The sequence below is a fragment of the Pleurodeles waltl genome, chromosome 11, assembly GCF_031143425.1.
Source record: "Pleurodeles waltl isolate 20211129_DDA chromosome 11, aPleWal1.hap1.20221129, whole genome shotgun sequence".
Classification (NCBI taxonomy): Eukaryota; Metazoa; Chordata; class Amphibia; order Caudata; family Salamandridae; genus Pleurodeles; species Pleurodeles waltl.
The window spans coordinates 638171185-638196645 of NC_090450.1; the positions used below are offsets into that span (position 1 = coordinate 638171185).

Genomic DNA, 25461 nt, shown 5'->3' on the forward strand with positions numbered 1-25461 from the left:
AGATGTTTACAGGGTAAGTAGCAATTCCCTTCTCGGATACTCTTACCTACCTGCAGATTTCTCAGCTATCACACCTTTAGCCCCTTTTCTAATGCTCTTGCACTACATTTCATAATCTGATGTCACTACAATCCTTCATATTCAGCAGCATCGAAATAATGGCTGGGAAACTGACTTCTCTACTGTGGTGGCATTTTATGGGTCTTGCCACGTCACATTGAAATCACTTTAGACGTCAATATGAAGTCGGCACTCTACTGTCATAGGAGAGCTTTTGAAGAATTTTTTCTGAACCAATCTAGCGTCTGATAAGATAGTAAAAAGGTGAGGAATCTGCAGATAAAATATCCACGAGAAATATCTTTACCAAAGATAATTAACTTTTAATTACGTTCAGGTTCAGCTACCCCCATACTCTTGCAATATGCTCGGTCTCTCTCAATTCACTTTATCCCACCAGGCGAGGTTTCTCAGTCAGTGATCAACTCTGCCACTCAGACAACTGTCAAGCTCCTCCTCTGCTTCCCTACTCTCCTCCTTCATATAGTGCAAGTCAACAGTTTGTCAGTCTTCTTAGGACATTGCATCTCAGATGAGCAGCTGCTCTGTGCCCTCTGATGACTGGGATGGCTCATGGCAGGCGGGGCTATTGTTCCGCGAGTCTATGGGTCATACATGAGCTGGGTCAGAGGGTGCTTAAGGTAGTTGTGTCTGGGAAGGTGTGAGCTTCATGGGCAGGATACTGATTGGTGTGGTCACACAAACAGGATGGTCTTGTTCAGAGGTCAAGGCCAACCACAGGCCTCACTCTATCGCAAATGCAACTCGGGTCACACAGAGGTTTGTCTGTGGATGCTGCAGCTCAGGTCACACCATGACATCTTTGTTGGCAGAGTGGCTTTGTTCAGGTTGCCAAGGATCCCACCCCAGCTGGAGTCTAACAATCTTGATGCACAGTTCCTGCCAGCAAGTGCAATGGGAGAAAGCTGTCTACCAGCAATGGGTGCCTACATCGATCCCTGCAGACTTCCTCTTCTGGAAGACCCCAGAACTCTGGGGTCACGCTGCAGTTCATCACACTGTCCCTGACAGTCACTCTTCTAGATTCTGCAAGTTCCTTTCCTTTTTCAATGGGTAGGTTGGCTTCTAGGTACTTCAGGACAGCTGAACATCTCTTGAAAATAAGTGGTACACTAGTAGTATAGGCTTACCTCTTGGAAGCTAATTTTCCGGCTTACATCAACTCAGGTTGCGATGCAGTCTTCTGATTATTCTCAGAAGCTTTCCCTCCTTGATTCTAGAGAATTTGGAACTCAAACAACAAATGGGTGAGTTCGAAATTCATACAGTAGCAGCAGACAAATGTGGATCCACTGTCTGCTCGTTTAGAACTGGTGGAGGTGGTTCTCTTTTGAGTTGTGCTTTCCAGGCTGCTCTTCAGTTAGTCTTTGTGTAGAGTGATGCTCCACACAACAGGTTATCGCTACCCTGAAACACAACCGAGGCAAAGAGTTCTGAGTAATCTACACCTAGCTGTCACAAGCAGAATTGAAACGTGTGGTCATGGAAAGAGAAAAGGATGGGCCTTAGCTAAGGAATTCCCTTACACATTTCACAACAGTCTGCACTGCCACCCATCAACATATACCAAACGGTAGTGCTTGAAGAATACTAGCCAGCTACTCCTATATCGGCTCAAGGCCCAAATGAATTTCTAAAAGTGTCTTATCTACTCTTCCCTCACTTCAGTAGCTACATCTTCTCCCACAAGCATCAAGAATATCACCAGTAGACTCCCACTGTCTGCGAAGGCAACTCCACCTTCTTGTCCAGCTAGTCATGCTTGGAACATCAAAAATGGGACAGGCAGGCCTCCATTACTTTGCCCGAGTTACACATACAATGCATTTATCAAGCAAGGTACATACACTAAACACGTACACATACATTTGGGATGTTAATGCTAAGATCTGGGAAAACTCATAGAAGTGGAAATTTACATGAGGACAAGAAATCCTTCACTACAGAGACACACAAAAAGGTTTGGCAACAACTTTGTTGCACCCCCTCCTTGTTAAACGACACATCCATGATCTCTTGTGGCAAGGCATATAGGACTAGATCTCTATGCACGCGCGCACACTAGATTACTGTGGGGGAGCAAAAAAAGGATACCAGCTACACACAGCAGAGCACTCAGGATAGCAGACCACATCTGTACACCATGCAGTAGACATTCACGTCCAAACCTCTGTCTTCTGGAGTTGTTTAATTGGCAGGAGGAATTCAAGATGCTATCTCTAAGCCAGGTCCTGTTGATTTTTCTTCTCGGGTGATTGGTGGCCTTCTTTGCCCTTCTGGATACCTGCTTTCCTCTTCTGATTCCCCCTGTTCATGGGTGCTACTCGAGTTTCAGTTGGTGTTCTAGCACTTTCAGCTTGCATTTGTCCCAGTCGGACTGACAACAATTGCAAACATCTTTACGAAGGAGTTGCATGTTGTTGCTTCACTGTGGTGATCAGCAATCCATCTATTCCCACACATAAATGAAGAAATCCTGAAATGACACTGGGGCTCCATAGGTCACACCCTCCTCAAGTTTGCATCAAACACAACCAGGCAAGCCTTGACCTGGAACCCTCAAGGGAAAAGGAAAAGTGGAAGTCCAAGAAACACCATGGCACTGACGCCTTGAGGCTGACTGCAAGGAAATTGGCTACACCTGGAGTCAGATTGAAAGAAAAGCCAAGGACCAAGATGGCTGGAGCGTCCTGGTTGATGGCCTATACCTCAGGAGGGGTAGTAGGCATAAATATGTAAATGACTGCTTGCCGGGAGTCACCAGCACTGGTCAAGAACAGTCTTCAGAGGACAGCAACTGTCTTCCACCACCTGGGCTTACTGTTAACATCAAAAAGCATCAAGTCACTCATTCACAGAGGTAGACGTTTATAAGGTGATGCTCGGCAGTCGTTATGAATGCCTTCCCTCTTCCCCTCTCAAAGAAGTGCAGATATTCTGATGATGATTCAAGTCTGTCTGACTTAAACTCCGATCCCAGTCCTGCAGGTATTACACCAGCAAGGCCTTATTGCTTTGTACTTTTGGACGATGCCTCAAACTGTGTTGGAGAACCTAGTGTTTCCAAGGAGTAGATCAGCGCTTGGTGGTCCACTATGATTAAAAATATAGGCAGTATCAAGCTCCCACATGAGGATGCAGTAAGACATATCAGAACTTTTAAAGGAGATTAAATTCAGTCAGTCAAAAACATATGGTTCGATGGCATATGTTGCTGCAGATACACATGTTTAGCACAGTCCGCTGCCTGGTGTTGGGCTCGGAGTATTACAAGTTGTTTTTCTTCGAAGAAGTCTTTTTTGGTCACGGGACCGAAGGACTCCTCCCTCTTCGGCTCCATTGCGCATGGGCGTCGACTCCATCTTAGATTGTTTTTTTCCGCTGTCGGGTTCGGACGTATTCCTTTTCGCTCCGTGTTTCGGTTCGGAAAGTTAGTCAGAATCTCGGAAGAAAGCGTCGGTATTGTTCCGTTCGGTATCGGGATAGTTAGGTACATCGACACCGATCATCGGAAGACTTTGGGGTAGCTTCGATCCCCCATCGGGGCCTGGTCAGCCCGACCGCGTGCGACATCGAAGCCGATGGAACGGACCCCGTTCCGTTTCTGCCCAAAATGTCACAGTAAGTATCCTTATACAGATCAGCACTTGGTCTGTAACTTGTGCTTGTCCCCCGAGCACAAGGAGGATACCTGTGAGGCCTGTCGAGCCTTCCGGTCCAGAAAAACACTCCGGGACCGAAGAGCCAGGCGTCTACAAATGGCGTCCACGCAGACAAAACGTTTCGACGACGAAGAGGAAACATTCTCTGTTCCGGACTCAGAATCCGGAGACTCCGACGTCGAACAACAGTGAGTAAGACGTCGAAAATAAAAACCATCGAAAAAAACAAAAGCCCAGGGGACGCCACTGCCAACAGGCCATGGCTCGACCCATAAAACCGGCGAGCCGTCGAAGGCGCCGAAAAAGGGCACGCCCATAGCGAAGACACCCGACTCCGGTCGAGGGACCGCCATGGAGCAACCTCGGAGCCGAGATAGCGGCTCCGAGAAGCAAAAACAAGATGCCGGCACCGAAAAACATCGGCACCGAGACACACTGCCGAAAGCCACAAAAATTCAGTCGGTACCGAAGCCGAAAAAAGATTCACTCTCGGCGCCGAAAAGCTCCACACCACCTTCCTACACAGAGGAACAAGGAATAAGTGGCCAGATGCACAGATTTGGATAAGAGCTCCAAAGTGTAGAATCAGACTACACACAAAAGAGACTGTACATCCAACAAGACACAGGGAAGATATCAACCCTTCCCCCAATAATGAGAAAAAGAAGGATCGGATTTCTCAAGGATGACGCACAACCACAAGCCAAAGTGGTTAAAAAAGTCACGCCTCCGCCCTCTCCACCACAACAGGCATCGCCGGCACAAACACCGCCACAAATGCACTCACCAGCGCAAACTACTATAAGTCAAGATAATCAGGATCAAGACGCTTGGGACCTATACGACACCCCAGTGCCGGACAATGATCCCGATTCATACCCCACAAAGCAGTCACCGCCAGAGGACAGTACCTCATACTCGCAACTGGTGGCTAGGGCAGCAGAATTCCACAATGTCCAACTGCATTCCGATCCTATAGAGGATGATTTTTTATTTAACACCCTCTCGGCTACACATAGCCAATATCAATGTCTCCCAATGCTACCAGGGATGTTACGGCACGCAAAACAAATTTTTGAAGAGCCCGTAAAATCAAGAGCCATCACCCCAAGGGTGGATAAGAAATACAAACCACCACCCACAGACCCAGTGTTTATTACTTCGCAGTTACCACCTGACTCCGTAGTAGTAGGGGCAGCTCGCAAAAGAGCAAATTCCCATACATCTGGCGACGCCCCACCTCCGGACAAAGAAAGCCGAACATTTGATGCGGCAGGAAAAAGAGTCGCATCACAGGCAGCCAACCAATGGCGCATCGCAAATTCTCAAGCGCTGCTAGCCCGATATGACCGCGCACACTGGGATGAGATGCAACTTCTCATAGACCATCTTCCCCAGGAATACCAAAAAAGGGCGCAGCAAATAGTTGAAGAGGGACAAACGATCTCAAACAATCAAATCCGCTCTTCAATGGACGCAGCCGATATTGCAGCAAGAACAGTCAACACTGCTGTCACCATAAGGAGACACGCTTGGCTCCGCACTTCAGGGTTCAAACCTGAAATCCAGCAGGCTGTCCTTAATATGCCCTTCAACGAAAAACAACTTTTTGGCCCTGAAGTGGACACAGCCATTGAAAAACTTAAAAAGGACACAGACACGGCCAAAGCCATGGGCGCACTCTACTCCCCGCAGAGCAGAGGCTCTTTTAGAAAAACGCCATTTAGAGGGGGGTTTCGTGGCCAACCCACAGACACCACCAGCCAACAAACAAGAACCACACCATATCAGGGTTCATTCCAAAGGGGAAATTTCAGGGGATATAGAGGGGGTCAATTCCCAAGGAGTAGGGGAAGATTCCAGACTCCAAAAACACCTCCACCTAAACAGTGACTTTCAAGTCACACAACCCCTTCACTCAACACCAGTGGGGGGAAGACTAAGCCAATTCTACCAATCTTGGCAGCAGATTACAACAGACAATTGGGTACTAGCAATAATCCAACATGGCTATTGCATAGAATTCCACAAATTCCCACCAAACATCCCTCCAAAAACACGCAAAATGTCACCACAACATTTAGAACTTTTAGGACTAGAAGTTCAAGCACTACTGCAAAAGGATGCAATAGAGTTAGTACCAGTACAACAAAAAAAACACAGGAGTTTACTCCCTGTACTTTCTAATTCCAAAAAAAGACAAAACATTAAGACCAATATTAGATCTCAGGACACTAAATACCTACATCATATCGGACCACTTTCACATGGTCACACTACAAGACATCATTCCACTGCTCAAACAGCAAGATTACATGACCACATTAGACCTAAAAGATGCATACTTTCATATACCGATACATCCTTCTCACAGAAAGTACCTAAGGTTCGTATTCAAAGGAATACGTTACCAATTCAAGGTGTTGCCATTCGGAATAACAACTGCACCAAGAGTATTCACAAAATGTCTAGCAGTAGTAGCAGCACATATCAGGAGACAACAAATACATGTGTTTCCTTACCTAGACGATTGGCTAATCAAAACCAACACAGTAAGAAAGTGCACAAACAACACCACATATGTCATACAAACCCTTCACAAACTGGGTTTCTCCATCAACTATACAAAGTCACACCTCGAACCGTGTCGGACACAACAATATCTAGGGGCAACCATCAACACATCAAAAGGAATTGCCACTCCAAGTCCACAAAGAGTTCAAGCATTCCACAAGGTAATAAGTGCTATGTTTCCAAACCAAAAGATACAAGCAAAATTTGTGCTAAAACTTCTAGGCATGATGTCATCATGCATAGCCATTGTCCCAAACGCAAGACTAGACATGCGACCCTTACAACAGTGCCTAGCATCACAATGGTCACAAGCACAGGGTCCACTTCTAGATCTGGTGTTGGTAGACCGCCAAACATACCTCTCGCTTCTATGGTGGAACAGCAACAATTTAAACAAAGGGCGGACATTTCAGGACCCAGTGCCTCAATATGTTATAACAACAGATGCTTCCATGACAGGGTGGGGAGCACACCTCAATCACCACAGCATTCAAGGACAATGGGACGTACACCAAACAAAATTTCATATAAATTACCTAGAACTCTTAGCAGTATTTCTAGCGTTAAAAGCCTTTCAACCCATAATAACACACAAATACATTCTTGTCAAAACAGACAACATGACAACAATGTATTATTTAAACAAACAAGGAGGAACACACTCAACACAATTGTGTCTCCTAACACAAAAAATATGGCAGTGGGCGATTCACAACCACATTCGCCTAATAGCACAATTTATTCCAGGGATCCAAAACCAACTAGCAGACAACCTTTCGCGAGATCACCAACAAGTCCACGAATGGGAAATTCACCCCCAAGTTCTGAACAATTACTTTCAAATTTGGGGAACACCCCAGATAGATTTGTTCGCAACAAAAGAAAACGCAAAATGCCAAAACTTCGCATCCAGGTACCCACACCGCGAATCACAAGGCAATGCTCTATGGATGAGTTGGTCAGGGATATTTGCATACGCTTTTCCCCCTCTCCCTCTCCTTCCATATCTAGTAAACAAATTGAGTCAAAACCAACTCAAACTCCTACTGATAGCACCCACATGGGCAAGACAACCTTGGTATACAACTCTACTAGACCTTTCACTAGTACCGCATGTCAAACTACCCAACAGACCAGATCTGTTAACACAACACGAACAGCAGATCAGGCATCCAAACCCAGCATCATTGAATCTAGCAATTTGGCTCCTGAAATCCTAGAATTCGGACACTTAGACCTCACACTAGAATGTATGGAGGTCATAAAACAAGCTAGAAAAGCTTCCACTAGACACTGCTATGCATCTAAGTGGAAAAGATTTGTTTGCTACTGCCATACCAATCAAATCCAACCATTGCATGCCTCTACAAAGGACATAGTGGGATACTTACTACATTTGCAAAAAGCAAACCTCGCTTTTTCATCTATAAAAATACACCTCGCAGCAATATCGGCTTACCTACAAACTACTCATTCATCGTCTCTATTTAGAATACCAGTTATTAAAGCATTCATGGAAGGGCTAAAAAGAATTATACCACCAAGAACACCACCAGTTCCTTCATGGAACCTTAACATCGTCTTAACAAGACTCATGGGTCCACCTTTTGAACCCATGCATTCCTGTGAAATGCAATATTTAACGTGGAAAGTCGCATTTCTCATTGCAATCACATCCCTCAGAAGAGTAAGTGAAATACAGGCATTTACCATACAAGAACCATTTATCCAAATACACAAAAATAAAATAGTTCTAAGAACAAATCCAAAATTTCTACCAAAAGTAATCTCACCATTCCATTTAAATCAAACAGTAGAATTACCAGTGTTCTTCCCACAGCCAGATTCCGTGGCTGAAAGGGCACTACATACATTAGACATCAAAAGAGCACTAATGTACTACATTGACAGAACAAAGTTAATCAGGAAAACAAAACAACTGTTCATAGCTTTTCAAAAACCACACATAGGAAATCCAATCTCTAAACAAGGCATTGCTAGATGGATAGTCAGATGTATTCAAACATGCTATCTTAAAGCCAAGAGAGAATTGCCTATTACACCAAAGGCACACTCAACCAGAAAGAAAGGTGCTACAATGGCCTTTCTAGGAAACATTCCTATAAGGGAAATATGTAAGGCTGCAACCTGGTCTACGCCGCATACATTTACTAAACACTACTGTGTAGATGTACTAAATGCACAACAAGCTACAGTGGGCCAAGCTGTACTAAGAACATTATTCCAAACTACTTCAACTCCTACAGGCTAAACCACCGCTTTTAGGGGAGGTAACTGCTTTATAGTCTATGCTAAACATGTGTATCTGCAGCAACATATGCCATCGAACTGAAAATGTCACTTACCCAGTGTACATCTGTTCGTGGCATTAGTCGCTGCAGATTCACATGTGCCCTCCCGCCTCCCCGGGAAGCCTGTAGCCGTTTAGAAGTAAATCTTGAATCTTAAACATTTGTACATTTGTAAATAATTATTATAAACTTTTTATGTACATACGTATTCACTCCATTGCATGGGCACTATTTATAGCAAACAACTCCAGCCTCACCCTCTGCGGGGAAAACAATCTAAGATGGAGTCGACGCCCATGCGCAATGGAGCCGAAGAGGGAGGAGTCCTTCGGTCCCGTGACCAAAAAAGACTTCTTCGAAGAAAAACAACTTGTAATACTCCGAGCCCAACACCAGGCAGCGGACTGTGCTAAACATGTGAATCTGCAGCGACTAATGCCACGAACAGATGTACACTGGGTAAGTGACATTTTCATTTCTTTAGGCCATAGCCATTAAAACACTTCTCAAACACTTTATCACACAATAATTGCAGTATGCACAATTAAATACTGTAGGAGATGAAATTGCCATAGTAAGTTTCAAAGCATCCACTTTATCAACCAGATGAGCCATGCATTTCAGATACTCCTGAATAGCAGATTCAGCTGCTTGAAAATCGTCTGTCAGCTGTGTGATAGACCAGTTACCAGTCTACCTCCTGATCCACTTTACCTTACAGGAGACTTAACTGTAGTGTCGTTATCCAGATTCAGTTACTCAATTGTGGTCTTTCTATGGTTGCCACAATGAAAGCACTTTGGTAGATTGAAAATCTTCCATGATTGTCAGAATGTAATTAATGGAATGTATCAGGCTTGAAAAGACATTGAGGAGCCTTAATTCCACAATCATACTTTAAATTAAACAGTAATGATGAAATTACATAGTTTGTACATTGTAAGAAATCTACAGTATTGTAGCTGAATCACTAGATACTAAATCACTGTCAATATTCTATTTGAAATTATCCCTAGTGATTACCGTCAATTGTTCATGAGGGTTCTCTGCAGTATTATAAAAGAGAGAGATGGGTATCTGGAGTTAACCCTATATCAAGCCAGTTGGTCATAAATGAAAATATATTTTTCCAACATTCCTGTCATAAAAGACAGGAACAAAATCCTATGTATCTAGACATCATCATCATTTGCATCTGGCACACTAGTCTGTTATTTCCTGCCTTTTTTGTGCAGGTAAGCAGGTGTAAAATTAAAACGACTATTGTGTGAATTTGAATCCTCATAAAATCTACACCAGGCACACTACACCAGGCACAACATCTAGATTATCATCACACACGTCACTCCACTTTGTAGAATTGATTACTAACCAAGTGCTGATGTGCCATCTCTGTAAAACATATTCGAGAAAGGGATTTGAGCCACTTCTTTCCTTAGCGCTTATCAGACCCTCTGTCCAACATGGCTGGAATGTTTCTTAAAAATATTAGCTACCACTGTTAGAGCTTTCTTCCTCCCAGGCAGTGCTTGGTTTGTAATGCTGGTTTCCGGTGCTTAGCACCAGCACTTATTTAACAGGGCTGGGGCTATTGAATTTGTCTCCCCTATGCAGTGGGCCCAGTAATTATTAAAAACATATGTACCTACCTGTTCTGTCCTCCTCCTTCAGTTCATATACCTGTTCCGCAACCCACAGGCATTGTCCTGCATTTCATGGTGTGTTAAAAAAGCTTTGTCTGCTGTGTCCCGTTTGTCTGGCTGTGGATTAAAGTGTCCTGAGGTGGATTTAGGACCAGACAACGTGGTACTCGTTTCGCTGGTGCCGCTGCAGGTTTCTGAGCAATGCTTTGCACACCCGGCACTTACTATTCTACAAATTAAGCATTGCTCCCAGGGTGCTCACTTAACTAATTTATGTTGATTTTGACAGTAAGAAAATGGATACCATCCCATTTGTGCACATATTTTATCTCTGCTATTATTCCATGTAATCTGTCTGTTAATAAGCCAATCTCCAATTTTGCCTGAACCAAATTTCTCAGTGGGGGACCTTGTTTGAGGCTGATTCTGTACATATTACCCACTGTGGTATTTCAGCATGTACATATGTAAATTGTAGAAATCTGAATAGTTGATGTTGCTTTTGGTAAGTGATTTAATCATGCAACAAAGTACTAGTGTTGGGTTTTGATGTCTGTCTGTTTTTGGGAAGACACGCACACACACACTCCACAAAGGCTGATTAATGAAACCTGAATGTGTTAGTAAACTTGCAGGTGAGTAATACAGCAACCAATCTAGTAGGGCCATTCCTCCTTCATGTGACTATGATAGCTTCTTCAGGGTAATTCGGGGTTGAAATCTGTTCGTTTAAAAAAAAAAAAAAAAACGTTTCAACTTTTTATTTAATGTGACTGTACATGAATGTGCTGGCCATCGCAAATACATATTTATGTGGAATAGTAAGCTGCTTCCTCAGTTCTGGGTGTTTCAGCTTGGCCATTTGACTCCTCAGATTTGATCAATTCAGTTTGTTCAAATCCTACACAAATTTAGAAGACCTTATAGAAAGGAGGAAGGTTGTAGTTTAAAGTAGAAACTGCCGTCTTTGTTTAGCCATCAAAGCAGTTTCATGTTTGCTGTGTTTCTGATGTTTTTATTTAATGGTATTTTGACTATTCATGTGAGATTTGTACATTTTTTTAAAATTAGTTTAGTGTAGTTAACTGACTCACGTGGTGGTGGGAGGAACTCACTTAAATCTGTGTTCCATGGTGATAGTTCGAAAAGATTCCCTATTCCTTATTAGGAGTTAAGGTTTAATCATCTGAAGTTTTGATTAATATTTTCTCAGTAAATAGTTTATTTTTGGAGCACATTTCACTGTTGCTATCCATTTAGCTTGCAGAGTTTGTTAATTGTAAGCTTTTTCTGTATTCTTTTTATTTGCTTAGCAGAGAAAGTAATTCATAGATTGTTTATTTTGTACATATGGCCCTCTGAAATCCAAATAAATCAGTCTTTTTCTGCTTGTCTAACCTTCACATCCAGTTACTTGCTAAACATTCTCAATATGGACTTGGTAAGCAGAAAATAATAGAGTTTTCATTGAGTAGTTCAGAAAGTGTTAGATTTAAAGTTTGTAAACTTTGAGTTCAATGCTGAAGTTATGTCTGGATTGTAACATGTCAAGTATTGGTACTCATTCAAAAGTTGAAAAACCCAGCGCACGTTCTACAGGTTGGAAGGCAGCAACAAGGATAGAATTTGCTTCTCAGTGGAAAGCATGTACATTTGAAACCAGGGTTAAATTAATTTTTATTGCTCAATTAAATTCCTGCTGTATACTTCTACCTGCAGATTCCTTGCGTTTTGTATGTCCCCAAGTGGCATACTGGATTTGGAAACCATGTAACAGCTGTCCTGCGCTGGTAGGAGATGCTTGTTTTTATCTCTGTACTGGAAGTAGCGTTGGTGTGACATCACTGAAGTCCTTTAGCATCACCTCAGTGCCTTGACACCAGTTCTTTTCCATGTCATTCAAAGTGGATTTGCACAAAATTTTCAACTTTGTGCAGTTAAGGGAAATTCCCTTGTACTGCCCTGGTTTTTATATGTGGCCAAGATTTGGACCACATCCAAATGCTTGGGGTGATATCACATGACAGCCACGAGACGGCCAACTTACTGCCTCCTGCATCTTCAGTTACAGCTGCCAGCGTGGCATTAGAGAACGCCAGTAGGCTTGACACATCCCTGTAAACAGGCAGTGTGTCCCTTAGGGCCATCTCTCTTGAAGAAACCTCTTTCCATGCCATACTGAGTTTTAGACCCAACAGTCTTAGGAGGGTCTTCCCCAAATGTTTTGCTTGCCTGCCTCATTTTGCCGATTTATGCTTGTTGACTTTGCTGACCAGTGCTTAAGTGCATGTGCTCTCTCCCCTAAACATTGTTTGTTTGGCACATCCACAATTGGCGTACTTAATTTACTTACATCCCTAGTAAAGTGCACTATGTTCCCCAGGGCCTGTAAATTAAGTGCTGCTAGGGGGACTGCAGCACTGCTTGTGCCACCTACTCAAGTAGCCCTTAAACATGTCTCAGGCCTGCCATTGCATAGCCTGTTTGTGCATTTTACACTGTCTTGTCGACTTGGCATTTAGAACCTCTTGCGAAGCCCTAAACTCCTCTTTTGTTACATATGTCACCCCTAAGGTAGGCCCTACATAGCCTATAGGGCAGGGTGCTATGTAATTAACAGGCGGGACCATGTACTTTTAATGTGTACATGTCCTGGTAATAAAAAAACTATCAGATTTGTTTTTTACTACTGTGAGACCTACCCCTCTCAAAGGTTTTAATTGGGAATGTCTTATTGCATTTATTTAGCTGCAATTCCTGATTGGGAAGGGGTAGGTCTGTTATGTTTGCTACCTATGGAATTGTAATAATAAATCCTCCTTAATGGAAAAGTCAGATTTATTGTTACAATTTTGAAAATGCCACTTTTAGAATGTTGACATTTTTCTGCTCTTAGCCCTGCGTGCCTGCAACCTATTTCCAATACACGTCTGGAATGGGTGGCAGCTGCACTTTGTGCATTCCTTTTAGATAGCCACACTCAAATGGAGCTTAGGTGTGACTGATGGGCAGTCAACAATCTGATGGGCCTTCCATGCCTGCCTATCCCCCTGTGTGAGTCTGGAGTCAGGACAGGAAGAAAGGACCTCTGAGAGCTTTCAAACAACTTTCTTTGAAGTCACCCCCACAGCACCTGGACATTTCTTGCTGCAAGTCTTACTCTGCCAAGTGGTGCCAATCCAGTCCTTGAAAGTGGGTATATTGTGCTGCGACTACCATAACCTGTACATCAATGCCGTTGTGCCAATTGGAACCGGTGCATCTCCCTCGACGCATCGCCTCTGCGCAAGGATCACAGAAACGACATCACTGACTGCGCAGCTCGTCTCCCGCTTCCAAAGCATCTCTGACTTTGCGTGGCTCTGAGCAGACGCATCGCCTACATCTGAAGAATCGGCGATGACACAATGCCTTGTATGGTCCCCGCATCTCGTATTTGACGTTGACACATCCAAGAACCAAAGTATTTTTCTAGCGGGCTGAGGTGGTCCTTGTATCAGTCCTGCGTTCTTTTGGTCAGCCTAAGCCTTTGAATTTACCATAGTCTAGCGTGACCAGAATGCCCCATTTGGTGCTGTAGGCCTTTATACTCTACATTCTCATTTAATCTTTGAAAAATCATATTTCCAGTTATACCTATTGGATGTTTGTTGTTTTGGTCTTGTTTAGTTCAGAAAAATATAAGCTATTTTTCTCAACTGGTGTGGAGACTTACTATGTCGTCTTTCACTGTGTTACTATAATTAAGTGTTGCACAAATATTTTACACATTACCTCTTAAGTTAAGTCTGTCTGCTCTGCAGCCAGAGGGCGAGCACAGGTTAATTTAGGGTATGTATCTGACTTACCCTGACAAGGATTGTTGTTACTGCTAGGGCAGGGTGCATAACCCTGCCAACTAGAAACCCAATTTCTAACACTGAGGAAGGCAGAGAAGGTGTTGCAGCTTCCTCTATCTGCAGAAGAGGCTAGGTCCAAAATATGGCGGTCCCACTACCATTTACAGTGCTGCTGCATTTGTTCAACAAAGGCCTTGCTTGATCCACCTTAAGGCGTGGGGTGGGAGAAACCCACTTCAGTCACAGCCGTGAACAGACTGGTGGAGACTGACTTCAAGGTATTCTTCCTACCTATCCCTCTCTAGAATAACTGGTGGTGTGTGCTTTATTTTGCACCAAGCAGAATCCAGAGTTGTTTTCCTGCTGCTGACAGAGAATCTAAAGTATTGGAGGTGGTAGGATATAGCTTTTTTCTGTTGGTTGATTATTCCTATTGTCCATGAGCACCCTATGCTTGCTTGCTAGGTAAGCCCACACATCATGGGAATGGTAAACATGGTGAAGCCTAGCCTACTAAACCACTTAAGAGCACTATGCAGAGGTGGTGATGGATGGCCTATATGCCTCCAGGCAGATCACCAGCGCAGCCTTCGACACAGTTGATCCAGTGACTATGGCCTCGGGCTCTCCTGTATCACTGAGGAGGCACACACATCTGAGGTCCACAAGCTTCTCTAGTGATGTGCATTCAACATAAAAGGGTATGCCATTTGGTGGTGCTAACTTGTCTCCAGAGAGAGATTCAAGCCATAAAGGGCTACCACTTAGTCACTGAGTTGCAGTCCCCAATCTGAGGCTACAGGCAGTTTGTGAAGTATTTGGTCTTATCAAAGGGTTTTGCCTTTTTCCTGTGTCAGTCCTTCCAGCAGCCAAACCAGTTTCTGCAGTTTTGCAGGGACGGAGGTAAAGGAGAAGGAAAACGGCCCACAAACCTCTTCGTCCATCTTTCACACCACTTGAAAAGCAGCTGTAGTTTACCCTTAAGGTAAACAGACAGGGCTAGTTGGAGGGAAACTGTCTTCCTTACTGCAGGCTAGAAGGCCACTACTTGAAATCAGTGGATTTTACAGATCATAGAAAAGGGGTCATGTGCCTCTCTTCCAATAGACACCTTGCCAGATCTCTCCCTCAATCCTTTCAGCAGGAGGATCAATGTTGAATCCTCTGGCAGGTGGTAGGAAAAAAGGAGCTGTAGAATTGATCTCAGCAGAAATTTGGGCAGGTGTCCTACTTTCAGTACTTCGTGGTTCCCAAGACTGATAGTGATCCTGGACCTCAAGGTCTTTAACTTTTACCATTGCAAGGAAAAGTTCAAGATGTTGTTCCTTGCTTGGGGTCCTTTTGGCAGAGGAAGTGGAAAACTGGATGGTGTCCCTCAAAATGCAGAATGTGTTTTCACATACCACTTCTGCAGTATCACAGCAGGTACCTGTGATTACCTGTTTGCATGAAGGTGACAGCAGTGGCTGCGACACATCTGCATTGGTTGGGAATCCCCTGTTATACCTTGACTGTTTGTGGCTCACGGCTGGCCTACTGCAGCAGTTGTCAGGCCAGTCGAAGGCCTCAGCAACTATGCTGTTCAGTCTGGCCTTTTCCATCAACATGCCCAGGTCTCAGTTAAACAAGATAAGGGGGAAAGCCCTAGTAACCCTATTATGAAACAGGGCTGTGCATATAACAAAAATAAAGTGCTTCTGTAGAGGGATTAATTATGAAAGCTTTTAATAGACACATGAATGGTGACGTGGCTCACCTTTGGTTGAATTGAAAATCTGACCACATATTGAATACATATAATCGGTCCTAAAGGTAATACAGCATACTACATCACAATAATCAAAATGAGTGGTAAAAAAAAAACAAATTTGGCAGTTATTACTGGTTTTTTTGTGTTTTTTTTCCAGTTTATTCACTGTGCTCGTAAAATTTTATATTTGGTGTGTCTCAACTCAATTTGTGTCCGAGGTCCACACTGAAATACTTCCAGTATTTCTAAAGTTGGCCAAAATCAAGGACTAACATTGATTTTCAGTTTAGAAGTTCATTTTGAATGAATTCAAATATTTTGTAAGATAGAGGGACTGAGCAGCTCTTCAGGAACACTAGTCTACATGTTTTGGCCCAATACGGTGGAGAGACGGTCCGGCTTACCAGTGCAGTGCTCTACACAGTCTGCATGATGGGGAAGACCAAGATTGCCAAACCCCAGGAGCGCGCTGGGCCTACGGATCTTCCTGTGGTACCATTGGATGTGCCGAGTCTGCACTCCTTGGAGAGCACCCTGCAGGCAATTTGAAAAGATACTAAAGGCCATTATGGCTACCAAGGTGTCCCTCGAGCACAAGATAGACAGTCTCTCAAGATCTTAACCTCCTCAGGTTTGAACATCATAAGCTGGCAGAGAGGGTGGAGGCGTTGGAAATTATTCTGGACACTATGAAGCACACCGTGTCGGAAACCCAAAATCATGTAGAGAGGCTAGACTTAGAAATGAAAGCTCTACGACAACGTGCGGAAGATGCGGAAGGAAGATCTTGCCGCTATAATTTGCAATTCCTAGGGTTCCCGGAGTGAGTAGAGGGACCTAGCACGGAACTATTTTTGGAGCAATGGCTTGTCAATGAGGTGCTGAAAGGGGCAACATCGAGATTGGTATTCTGTGTGCCCGTTCCACAGAAAACAGGTAGGCAGCCAGCCCCGGGGTTGCCTCCTCATCCGATTTTAGCACGCTTTCTTAACTATAGGGACCGCGACATGATACTGCAGCACTTTCCGAATAGTGGCCCAGTGAGACATGAAGGGGCTTCCATAACTGCTTACCCAGACTTTACTGCAGAAGGGCAGCATCAACGCTATTCCTTCTTGAAAGTTAATCAGAGGCTTTGTGAGCACAATTTCAAATATGCCTTGATGTTCCCTGCCAAGCTTTGGGTGATTACAGAGGATCGCACCCACATCTTTGCCACTCTGGCAGATGCCTGGACATGGATGCACGCCAAAGGAAATGCCCAACCCTCGGAGGAAGATGGGAATAGTGGAGAGTGGCTGACTTCACCTGCGCGCAGGAGATCCAGGAGGAAGTTGAGAGCGCAGCCCACCAGGACACAGGCGGCTGCAGAAATAGCGAGAGAGTCAAGGATGCATCGATCCACACTCAGAATTAGTTTGCGCCGCTCTGGGCTGCCTCGCAGGCACCAACATACTCAGACTCTGGAGGCTCTGACTCAACTATTCTGAATGTGTCGAAAGGACCGGTGGTCACGCCGAGTACCACAGATGAGTTGTACTGACTGAATAATCACTTTCATGTCCTGTGATGTTCCAGCACAAGACTTTGGCCGCATCTGTTCCATCAGACTGAGTGCTCATGTTGGTGAGATAACGTAGTGTGCATATAGCTGGAATGACGTTCCGAGCCCTGGATGTCAGGAGCCGGGAGGATAGTGGAGTTGCCTGGTGTCTTTCCAGTGGTGAGGCTCTTAGACCACACGTATGGGTGAACCGTGTAATAGTGTGTCTGTGGCTGGTGTGGGCATTGCTCGGACTGCACTGGGGGTTCCGTAGCAGGCTCCACCTGATTATCACCATGTCCCCACCGATGGTATCCACAGGGAAACAGTTTTTTTGCAATCATTATGTTTTTTCTTTTGGTATTGACAGAGGTAATCATAGGCATGCCTGAACGCCAACATATTTTGGGTTTGAGATTGCTGTTGGGAGATGGGATGGTTACATTTCGTATTTCTTGTTGGGTCACAACACGTTAGAAAACTTGTCAAATGAGTATACTTGTCAGGATAGCGGATGGACATTCCCTTCTGGGTACCGAGTATATGTTACACCAAATATGTCTGTACTGTTTATTGCGTTGTGGGTGCACACAGTCCACACACGATGCAGGAGTATAATATTATAACATGGAATGTGCGCTGCATGGCCATGCCGGGTAGGCGACACCGCATATGTGCTTGTCTCAAATGCTGGGGGGGTGCACTTTGCTATACTGCAGGAAACGCACTTGCTGGGTGGTAATTTACAGGCACTGAGGAAGTGCTGGCGTGGGCAGGTATATGGTACGTCCTCTTAAGGCCTATGCGAGAGGAGTGTTGGTGTGGATAGCGCCTGGGATCCCCTATGTGCAACATAAAGTAAAGGTAGATGTGAATGGCAGATATATAGTGCTGGAGGGGCTACTAGATGGTAAGCCGCTAATCATAGTGGGGACTTATGCCCCAACAGGGCGTTAGGTGAATTCTTCCAGACGCTGACTCCTGCTTTGACTGACCCGGCTGTGCCTGCCATATGGGGCGGGGACTTTAATTGTGTCCCGGATGTATTGGTAGATCGTTCATCTCCACCATTGAAGGGAGCAGTGAGCACTTGAAACTCTGCTTTGCTGATAGCTTGGGCTAGAGATTCCAGAGTGTATGACATGTGGCTCATGGGTCCCAGTGCATAGGGAGTACTCCTTTTATTCCTCATTACATGACATACACACCAGAATAGACTTGATGTGGGGGACTCCTGTGTGCTCTTTGATCAAGACCTCTGGTTATTTGGCTAAGACGGTGTCTGACCATTCCCCATTGCTGTTAACTGTGAAATGGGGGAGAATGCGCTCCGCTGTACCCACATGGTGTTTGAGAAACGAGGCACAACTAGACGCTCCATTCCGAGAGGACTTAAATGCTTGCATTAAAAATTACTGGGCAGTAAACACTGGGTCCACTGGTTTGAGAGCCACAGTATGGGATGCACATAAGGTCGTGGTAAGAGGACACTGCCTTTCCGCCTCATGGGTGGTGCGCCGCTCGCTACACAATGAAGTTGTCACCTTAGAAAAGGAACTACGTACACTGGAAATAGCAGTTGCACAGCGCAGGGTGCCATTTGAGCCCCAAGGGGCAAAACGTAGGGCGTATGAGATGGCGGATCAGCGACTCCGCAGACATGATTTTAACTACCATCTTACACGCCTACATACGGAGGGTGATAGCTCAGGGAGGCTTTTGGCATGGCTGTTATGATAGGAGCGGCATCACACTCCAATCGGGGCTATATGCTTGACTAGCATATGGTGTCTTCGCAAGAAGCAGTTAATGATGCCTTTATTACATGGGGCTATACAGACAGCGTCCAGCATGTGATGCTCAACATCTGGAGTCCTTCCACGGCAAAGCTCCACTCGTGAGACCATTGGCGCTGCAAGTGGTGACGCTTGATGAACCCCTCAAACTGGAAGAAATTGCTGTGGCCATAACACAGATAGCTCGTAATAAAACCCAAGGGGTAGATGGTCTACCGATAGAGTACTATGCCACTTAAGCTCAGCATTTGTCGCGTCCTTTGTGGTCTACGTTTGAGGAGGCTTGGGCCCGAGGTTTACTCCCAGCATCCCAGAGAGAGGTGCTGATTGTGGTGCTCCCTAGCCTGGTCAGGATCCCATGGATGTGAAATCTTACAGACCGCTGTCTAGCCTTAATTTAGATTACAAAATCTTAGGTAAAGTGTTGGCGAATAGACTAGCTCTAGTTATACACACATTGATTCATGAAGATCAGAGCAGATTCATACCCAGGGGAAACAAATTCCTAAACATCTGCAGATTATTAAGCATTATTGGCGATACTCCTAACGAAGCATATGAAAATGTGGCCGTGTCCCTGGACATAGAAAAAGCATTCAACACCCTGGGCAGGGCTTACCTGTTAGCCACGCTGCGCTGCATGGGGTTCGGACCGGGCTTAGTGCGTTGGGTGCAGACTCTGTAGGCTGACCCCTCCGCTAGGGTAAAGACGAGCAGAGTAATATCAGAGAGCTTCACCATAGGCAGAGGAACGAGACAGGGATGTCCATTGTCACCATTGTTGTTTGCTCTCGCGATGGAACGATTGGCCGCAAGGTTTAGAGCTAAGGCCGCACAATGGGGGATATACCTCATGGGAACATATCACATTATATCGCTATATGCTGACAGCGCACTGATTTACTTAGAGAGGGGTAGGTCCACCCTCCCTGACGTGATGTCCTTGTTGGATCTGTATGGCACAATTTTGGGCCTGCAGGTTAACTGGTCCAAATCCTGTTTGTTTCCTATGGTGGAGTTGCCTGCGGAGTTGAGGGAGGCGCTTCCCCCAAGCCGGCTGAAGTGGTGCTTGAACACTTAAATGTCTGGGAGTGCAAATATAACACAAGACTGACAACATGAGGGACGGCAACCTGGGACGCGCGCTTTGCTCCATGAAGGGATCACTTCAGTTCTGGTGCTCACTTCCTCTCTATCTCTCTCACGTGGAGAGGGTGGCAGTGGCAAACTTGTTGATATTGCCAAGGCTCCTTTACTATTTTGCTGCGCTACCTCTAGTTGTCCATAAGAGTTTCTTTTGTGACCTTAACAGACTGCTGCTGGGGCTAATCTGTGGCCGCGATAGGCCCCGAGCCGCTCTCAGCACCCTACATCGCCCATTAGGTAAGGGTGGGCTGGGAGCACCGAACTTTGAACAGTATTATGCGGCAGCGCAGCTGCAGTGGCCATTATATTGGCTGAACAGACCTGAATCGCCCGAGACGACATGGGTGCGTGCGCAACTGCGGGGTGTTCCTATCTTCACGTGGCTTACTGATCATACAGTGCAACATGTATATGACAGTTATTTACTGTCAGCACGTGTTTGCTGGCAGAGATATATACAGAGGGGCAAATCCTGCTCTCCTTAATCTCTCCTCTCATACCATTGGGCCAAATACCTGGAAGCACACAGCTACTCAAACACCACTACATAACACCATGGGTGGAGGCAGGAATTATGACCGTGGGGGATTGCTTTGACGAGGGCACACTGATGTCATTTAAAACCATTAAGGATCTGGCCGCGGTGAGTTGAGGACAATTCATGACGTATTATGCTATATGCCACCTGATCAAAAAAACATGGAACCAGGGGAATCAGGAACCCAAGACTTCTCCTGCTCTACACTTATTGCTCTCATAGGGTGCCCAGAAGAAAGTAATCACTAATTTAATCAAAGCTCTGACCATAGTAACCGCGAATGGTGTGGGGGTGGTGGGATGCTGATGGAACTCTGTGCTCCCCAATCCCTTGTCCACTGAGGAGTGGTCTGTAGCCCTTCAGCGAGTAGAGTGTGTCAAGGAACCCCAGGTTCCGCTATACTCAATTTAATTTTATACACCAGACGTATTTGTCTCCATCTTGGATTCAGCGCATATACCCCGCGTCTAAGCCAGTGTGCCCCCGCTGTGCTCATCATGCCGCGCACTTCTATCATATGATCTGGGACTGTAGTCCTTACAGAGGACCTGGTTTGATGTAGTAGCAGAAGTGTCCGACATTACAGGTCACGTGTTCTTGTCGGCGCCAGAGCCCTGTCTGTTGGGGGTACGTGTTAGAATCAGGAAACCCAAATACATTCATAAGTTTTCTGACCTGGCGTTCATCATGTACAAACGGTTGATTGCCATGAACTGGAAGGCACCTAGAGCACCGGAGATACCTAGCTGGCGCGCTCTGACATTGCCATGGGCGCGTGTTGAGACGTGTGCTGCGGGCTTTGCGGAACAGGGGCAGGCACACACGGGTTATGATGTATGGGAGACACTGGTGACTAAACTGGAAGCGAAAAGCGATGAGCGCCCACCGTGATTCGTCATAACACGAGGGTAATACTCGAGGGGTTTGCATTGGTTAAGCGTACCAGAGATAAGAGAGGACCATCACAATAAGAGGGGAGGAGACTATATTATTGCGCACACCATGAGGGGGCTAAAGCAGGCTAGCTGACATCACCAGCTGAATGCGAGCACGACAGAGGATAGATTAGTTACAGCGGAATACATGTTTGTGATGTGATGCGGTGGTTAGTGTGTTTTGGGGTAGATGGAATAGACTTGGTGCGCCCATGGCACTTAGCTGTGCTGCGTGTTATGACAATACTCCATGTCGTCAAATACTGACTATACTGTCTGATGTAGACATATATTGATTAGTAAACCTGTGAACTGCTGTCCTGCTAATTTCTGAAGTGTGTTTTGAATGGACCCAATTTTTGTATTTGTAAACTTATGTTTTGCGCTGAAAATAATAAAACAGATTAAAAAAAAAAAAAAAAAACGGGGTTCTGGGATAGCGCTCTATGACTCAGACAGTACACCTGCACTTCCATTGCTGAGATGGATCCAGCGTTATCTACTGGTTTGGCAGAGCTCTTACATAGTTTTTGGATCCAGTCTGTTCCCGGGGGATATTCAGAAGGTGAGGAACCCGCAGGTAAAGTATCCATCAGAAAGATTGTTACTGAAATTAAAAAATGTCATGTGCCCATATTTAACAAACTCCATTCTTTCACAGTCAGTTACAGTCTGTTTATTCACTTGTCTTAAAGTTATGTCCTCTGAGTTGGGAGAACCTATGGTGGTACCATTGAACATGTCTTAGATAATTGGCTTATTGAGTGTGCAAGAACACAGCTTTTATCTAATGGGAATGATCTATCTGGTTTCTCAATAACCAAATTCAGATTGGTCTGTAGATAATATAGCATTGGGAGAGAAAAAGTCGGTGAGTATTGTTAGTAGAGGTGTATTGAAAGTAATTATTAAATTAATCTGTGTAGTTTTAGAATTTATCAAATTGTATATGAAATTGCAAATTTGTCTAAAATTAAACACCTTTTATTTCAGGTGCATGAATACCTCAGAAGTAAACTTTGCTCACTTTATGAGAATGACTGCATCTTTGACAAGTTTGAGTGCTGTTGGAACGGATTAGATAGGTAATTTTACATTTAATTTTAAGTGACTTATCAAAATCCATTGTTAAATATTGAATGTGTACATTTTGGAATTGTGGCTTGTTAGCACCAATAAACATAACTTGTTGCATTGGTATACAATTGTGAGACTTGAAGGAAATTACAGCATTCTTTACATTTTCAGCCTTTGGGCTAAAATCAAATCCCAACACACTGGGTGCTGCCACTTACTCCTTGGCACCAATTACCACCATTCCTGTTCATCAGGGCCCGCCAGTTCCGGAGACTTGAAGGAACGCAGTTTCCGGGTTCATTTCTTTCTGGTGAAGAGTAAGTGTGGTGAGATGGAGACCTCTCCTATCTCTTTGTGGGTTCAGTGACTTCTTGCAATAGCAGTTCCTCCTGATGCACTTCAGCTCTATATGGAAGGTGCAATCATCTTTTCATATTCAAGTACCCGTTTCTATTCCCCGTTCTTCTGAAGTCTAGCTAATTCTTGTGAGATAGCTGGTCACCATTACTAGTTTAGAGTTCTTCTCTTTTGCCTTATGTCAGTGCTGAGAATCTTCACTGAATTTATGGCACCAGTGGCTGCAGTCCTACAACATCTAGGCCATCTGGAATTCCAATACACCATCAACTCACTAATAGAACAGTTGAAGGGCCATTCAACTCAACTAAAGCTTTCCTTTGACTATTGATGCCGGGTGTAGCCCACAACAAGGAATGCTACTGCCTCTGTGCACTGTTGAATTTCAGGGTGCAATCCTGACTACCTTAGACTGGAAGAATATCCTTTGCAGGGGATGATAGCCAGTCTGTCTCCATTAACAGTACAAATTCAGAGACTGACACCATTTACTCTACACGTGTTGAAAAAGAATTCTGAAAATGTAATTGTGCAGTCCCCTCATTCCCTTTTGTCGTCTGAAAATGCAGCCAGTAAAAGAGAAATTGGCCAAACAGTGGGCACAAGTCTTGGGCTCATTCTCTGAGTCTGATTCACACCAATACGGAAAGGGGCACGGTCTTTGTGGGCATCAGAACAACACAAGAAGGCCTCTCATTCAGTCAACCTAAAGCCATCTTTGTAACATGGATTCTTCCATGGTCGGTGAGTGTACACCCCCCAGAGCTAATTACAAAAGGGCTGTGGTCCAGACGAGACGTAGCCCTACATATCAACATACTGGAGTTGAGGGCATGAAGCGAGGTCTGGAATTTTTTCTGTCCCGTATATGTGGTCTTCTAGGAACACAGTCAAGCGGACATCCAGTTGCAGAATGCTGGGTTGCCATGAAGGGGAGTTTTACAATGATGTAATGCATAAATTGTGGAGGAAAGCTGAGATTATTTGAAACTGTTGCAAACAGGTCTAAATTCCTTTAGTGCTCAAGTAGGCATTCTCGAGCCCGCTTGTTGGGGAATACATCACAAGGCTAGGGAAAAATGCATAATCTTTTCTTCTATTCCCCTAATCCCAAAAAGAATTGTGAAACTGGAACCCATGTTGGCTGATTGTGATTGCACCAAAGGTGACCCAGACACAACTGGTTCATGGAGCTGCTTCAGGTGCTAGACACTTCATTCTTTCTCCCTATAGATATGTATTCGTAGTATGTGTTGGTCGTAGATACATATGCTTAGCATACTCCTGCCATCTAGTGTTGGGCTTGGACATTTGTTTTTATTTGTAGAATTCTTTCCAGTCACAAAGTATTGCGACTTTCTTTAGTCTATTGCCCATGGTCATCCATGCACTGAGACCGAAGTGTCAATCCCTGCCGTGAGGCTTTACCCAGTGCCTTGGTTCATCACCCTTTGACCGAAAACTTGACCACAAGGAATACCTACCAGGTTTCTTCAAGGATTCTGATCCACTCGCCTGGGCCCAGTTCAACTTAGGTTTCCTTTTTTTTTCTGTCCCCGCTTTCTTCCACTCCACAAGCTCAGAGGGTTGGAGAAGACACCTTTCGGTTTCTGTCCCAAGTGCCATGCTAAGTATTCCAGGCAGGGTCAGCACTCCATCTGCAATCTCTGCGTATCCCCTAAACATGACGAGTTGTCGTGTGCCTAGCCTTTTGATCCAAAAAGAAGATGCTTCTGCAGTAGACGGAACGGCCATGGGCCCACTCCACCATGAAGACGCACCAATTCGACAATATGCCTGATCTCTTCGGGCGCAGTCAATAGAGCCTGAGGAAGAACTCAATGACGCCGACATTCCCATAATGCTTGCCAGCAGCAGTAATGGCTCTAACTAAGACCCATATCTGTCGACATCACAAGGATGAGAAAGTATGCCTGCGAAAGTCTACACACCACAACTAAACCACCTGATGTGGCTTATAGAACCCCACTGTCTTCGGTCTATGGTGATATCCGGAAGCAGGCAAAGGAGCAGACTAAAAAACCTTTGACAGGCATCAGTCAAAGGCATCTAAAGTTGTCTCGGTAATGGTGTTAAAAAAGCCAGCTTTGGCGCTGGGAAAGCACCACAGGGTTTTGGAACTGAAAATATCATCTTCCGAACCAAAAACACCCTCGGCGCTGAAACGTGTTTAGCAGCAGAAATCAG

General features: G+C 44.8%; 1 protein-coding gene across 1 annotated transcript in view; it reads left to right on the forward strand.

The window, feature by feature from the left end:
- Window positions 1-25461, forward strand: part of PPP2R2A (protein phosphatase 2 regulatory subunit Balpha) — a 422643-nt gene that overhangs the window by 381423 nt on the left and 15759 nt on the right. Inside the window, exon 9 of the mRNA XM_069214156.1 lies at window positions 22813-22904. Coding sequence (XP_069070257.1) covers window positions 22813-22904 — 92 coding nt within the window. The remainder of the gene's footprint in view (window positions 1-22812; window positions 22905-25461) is intronic.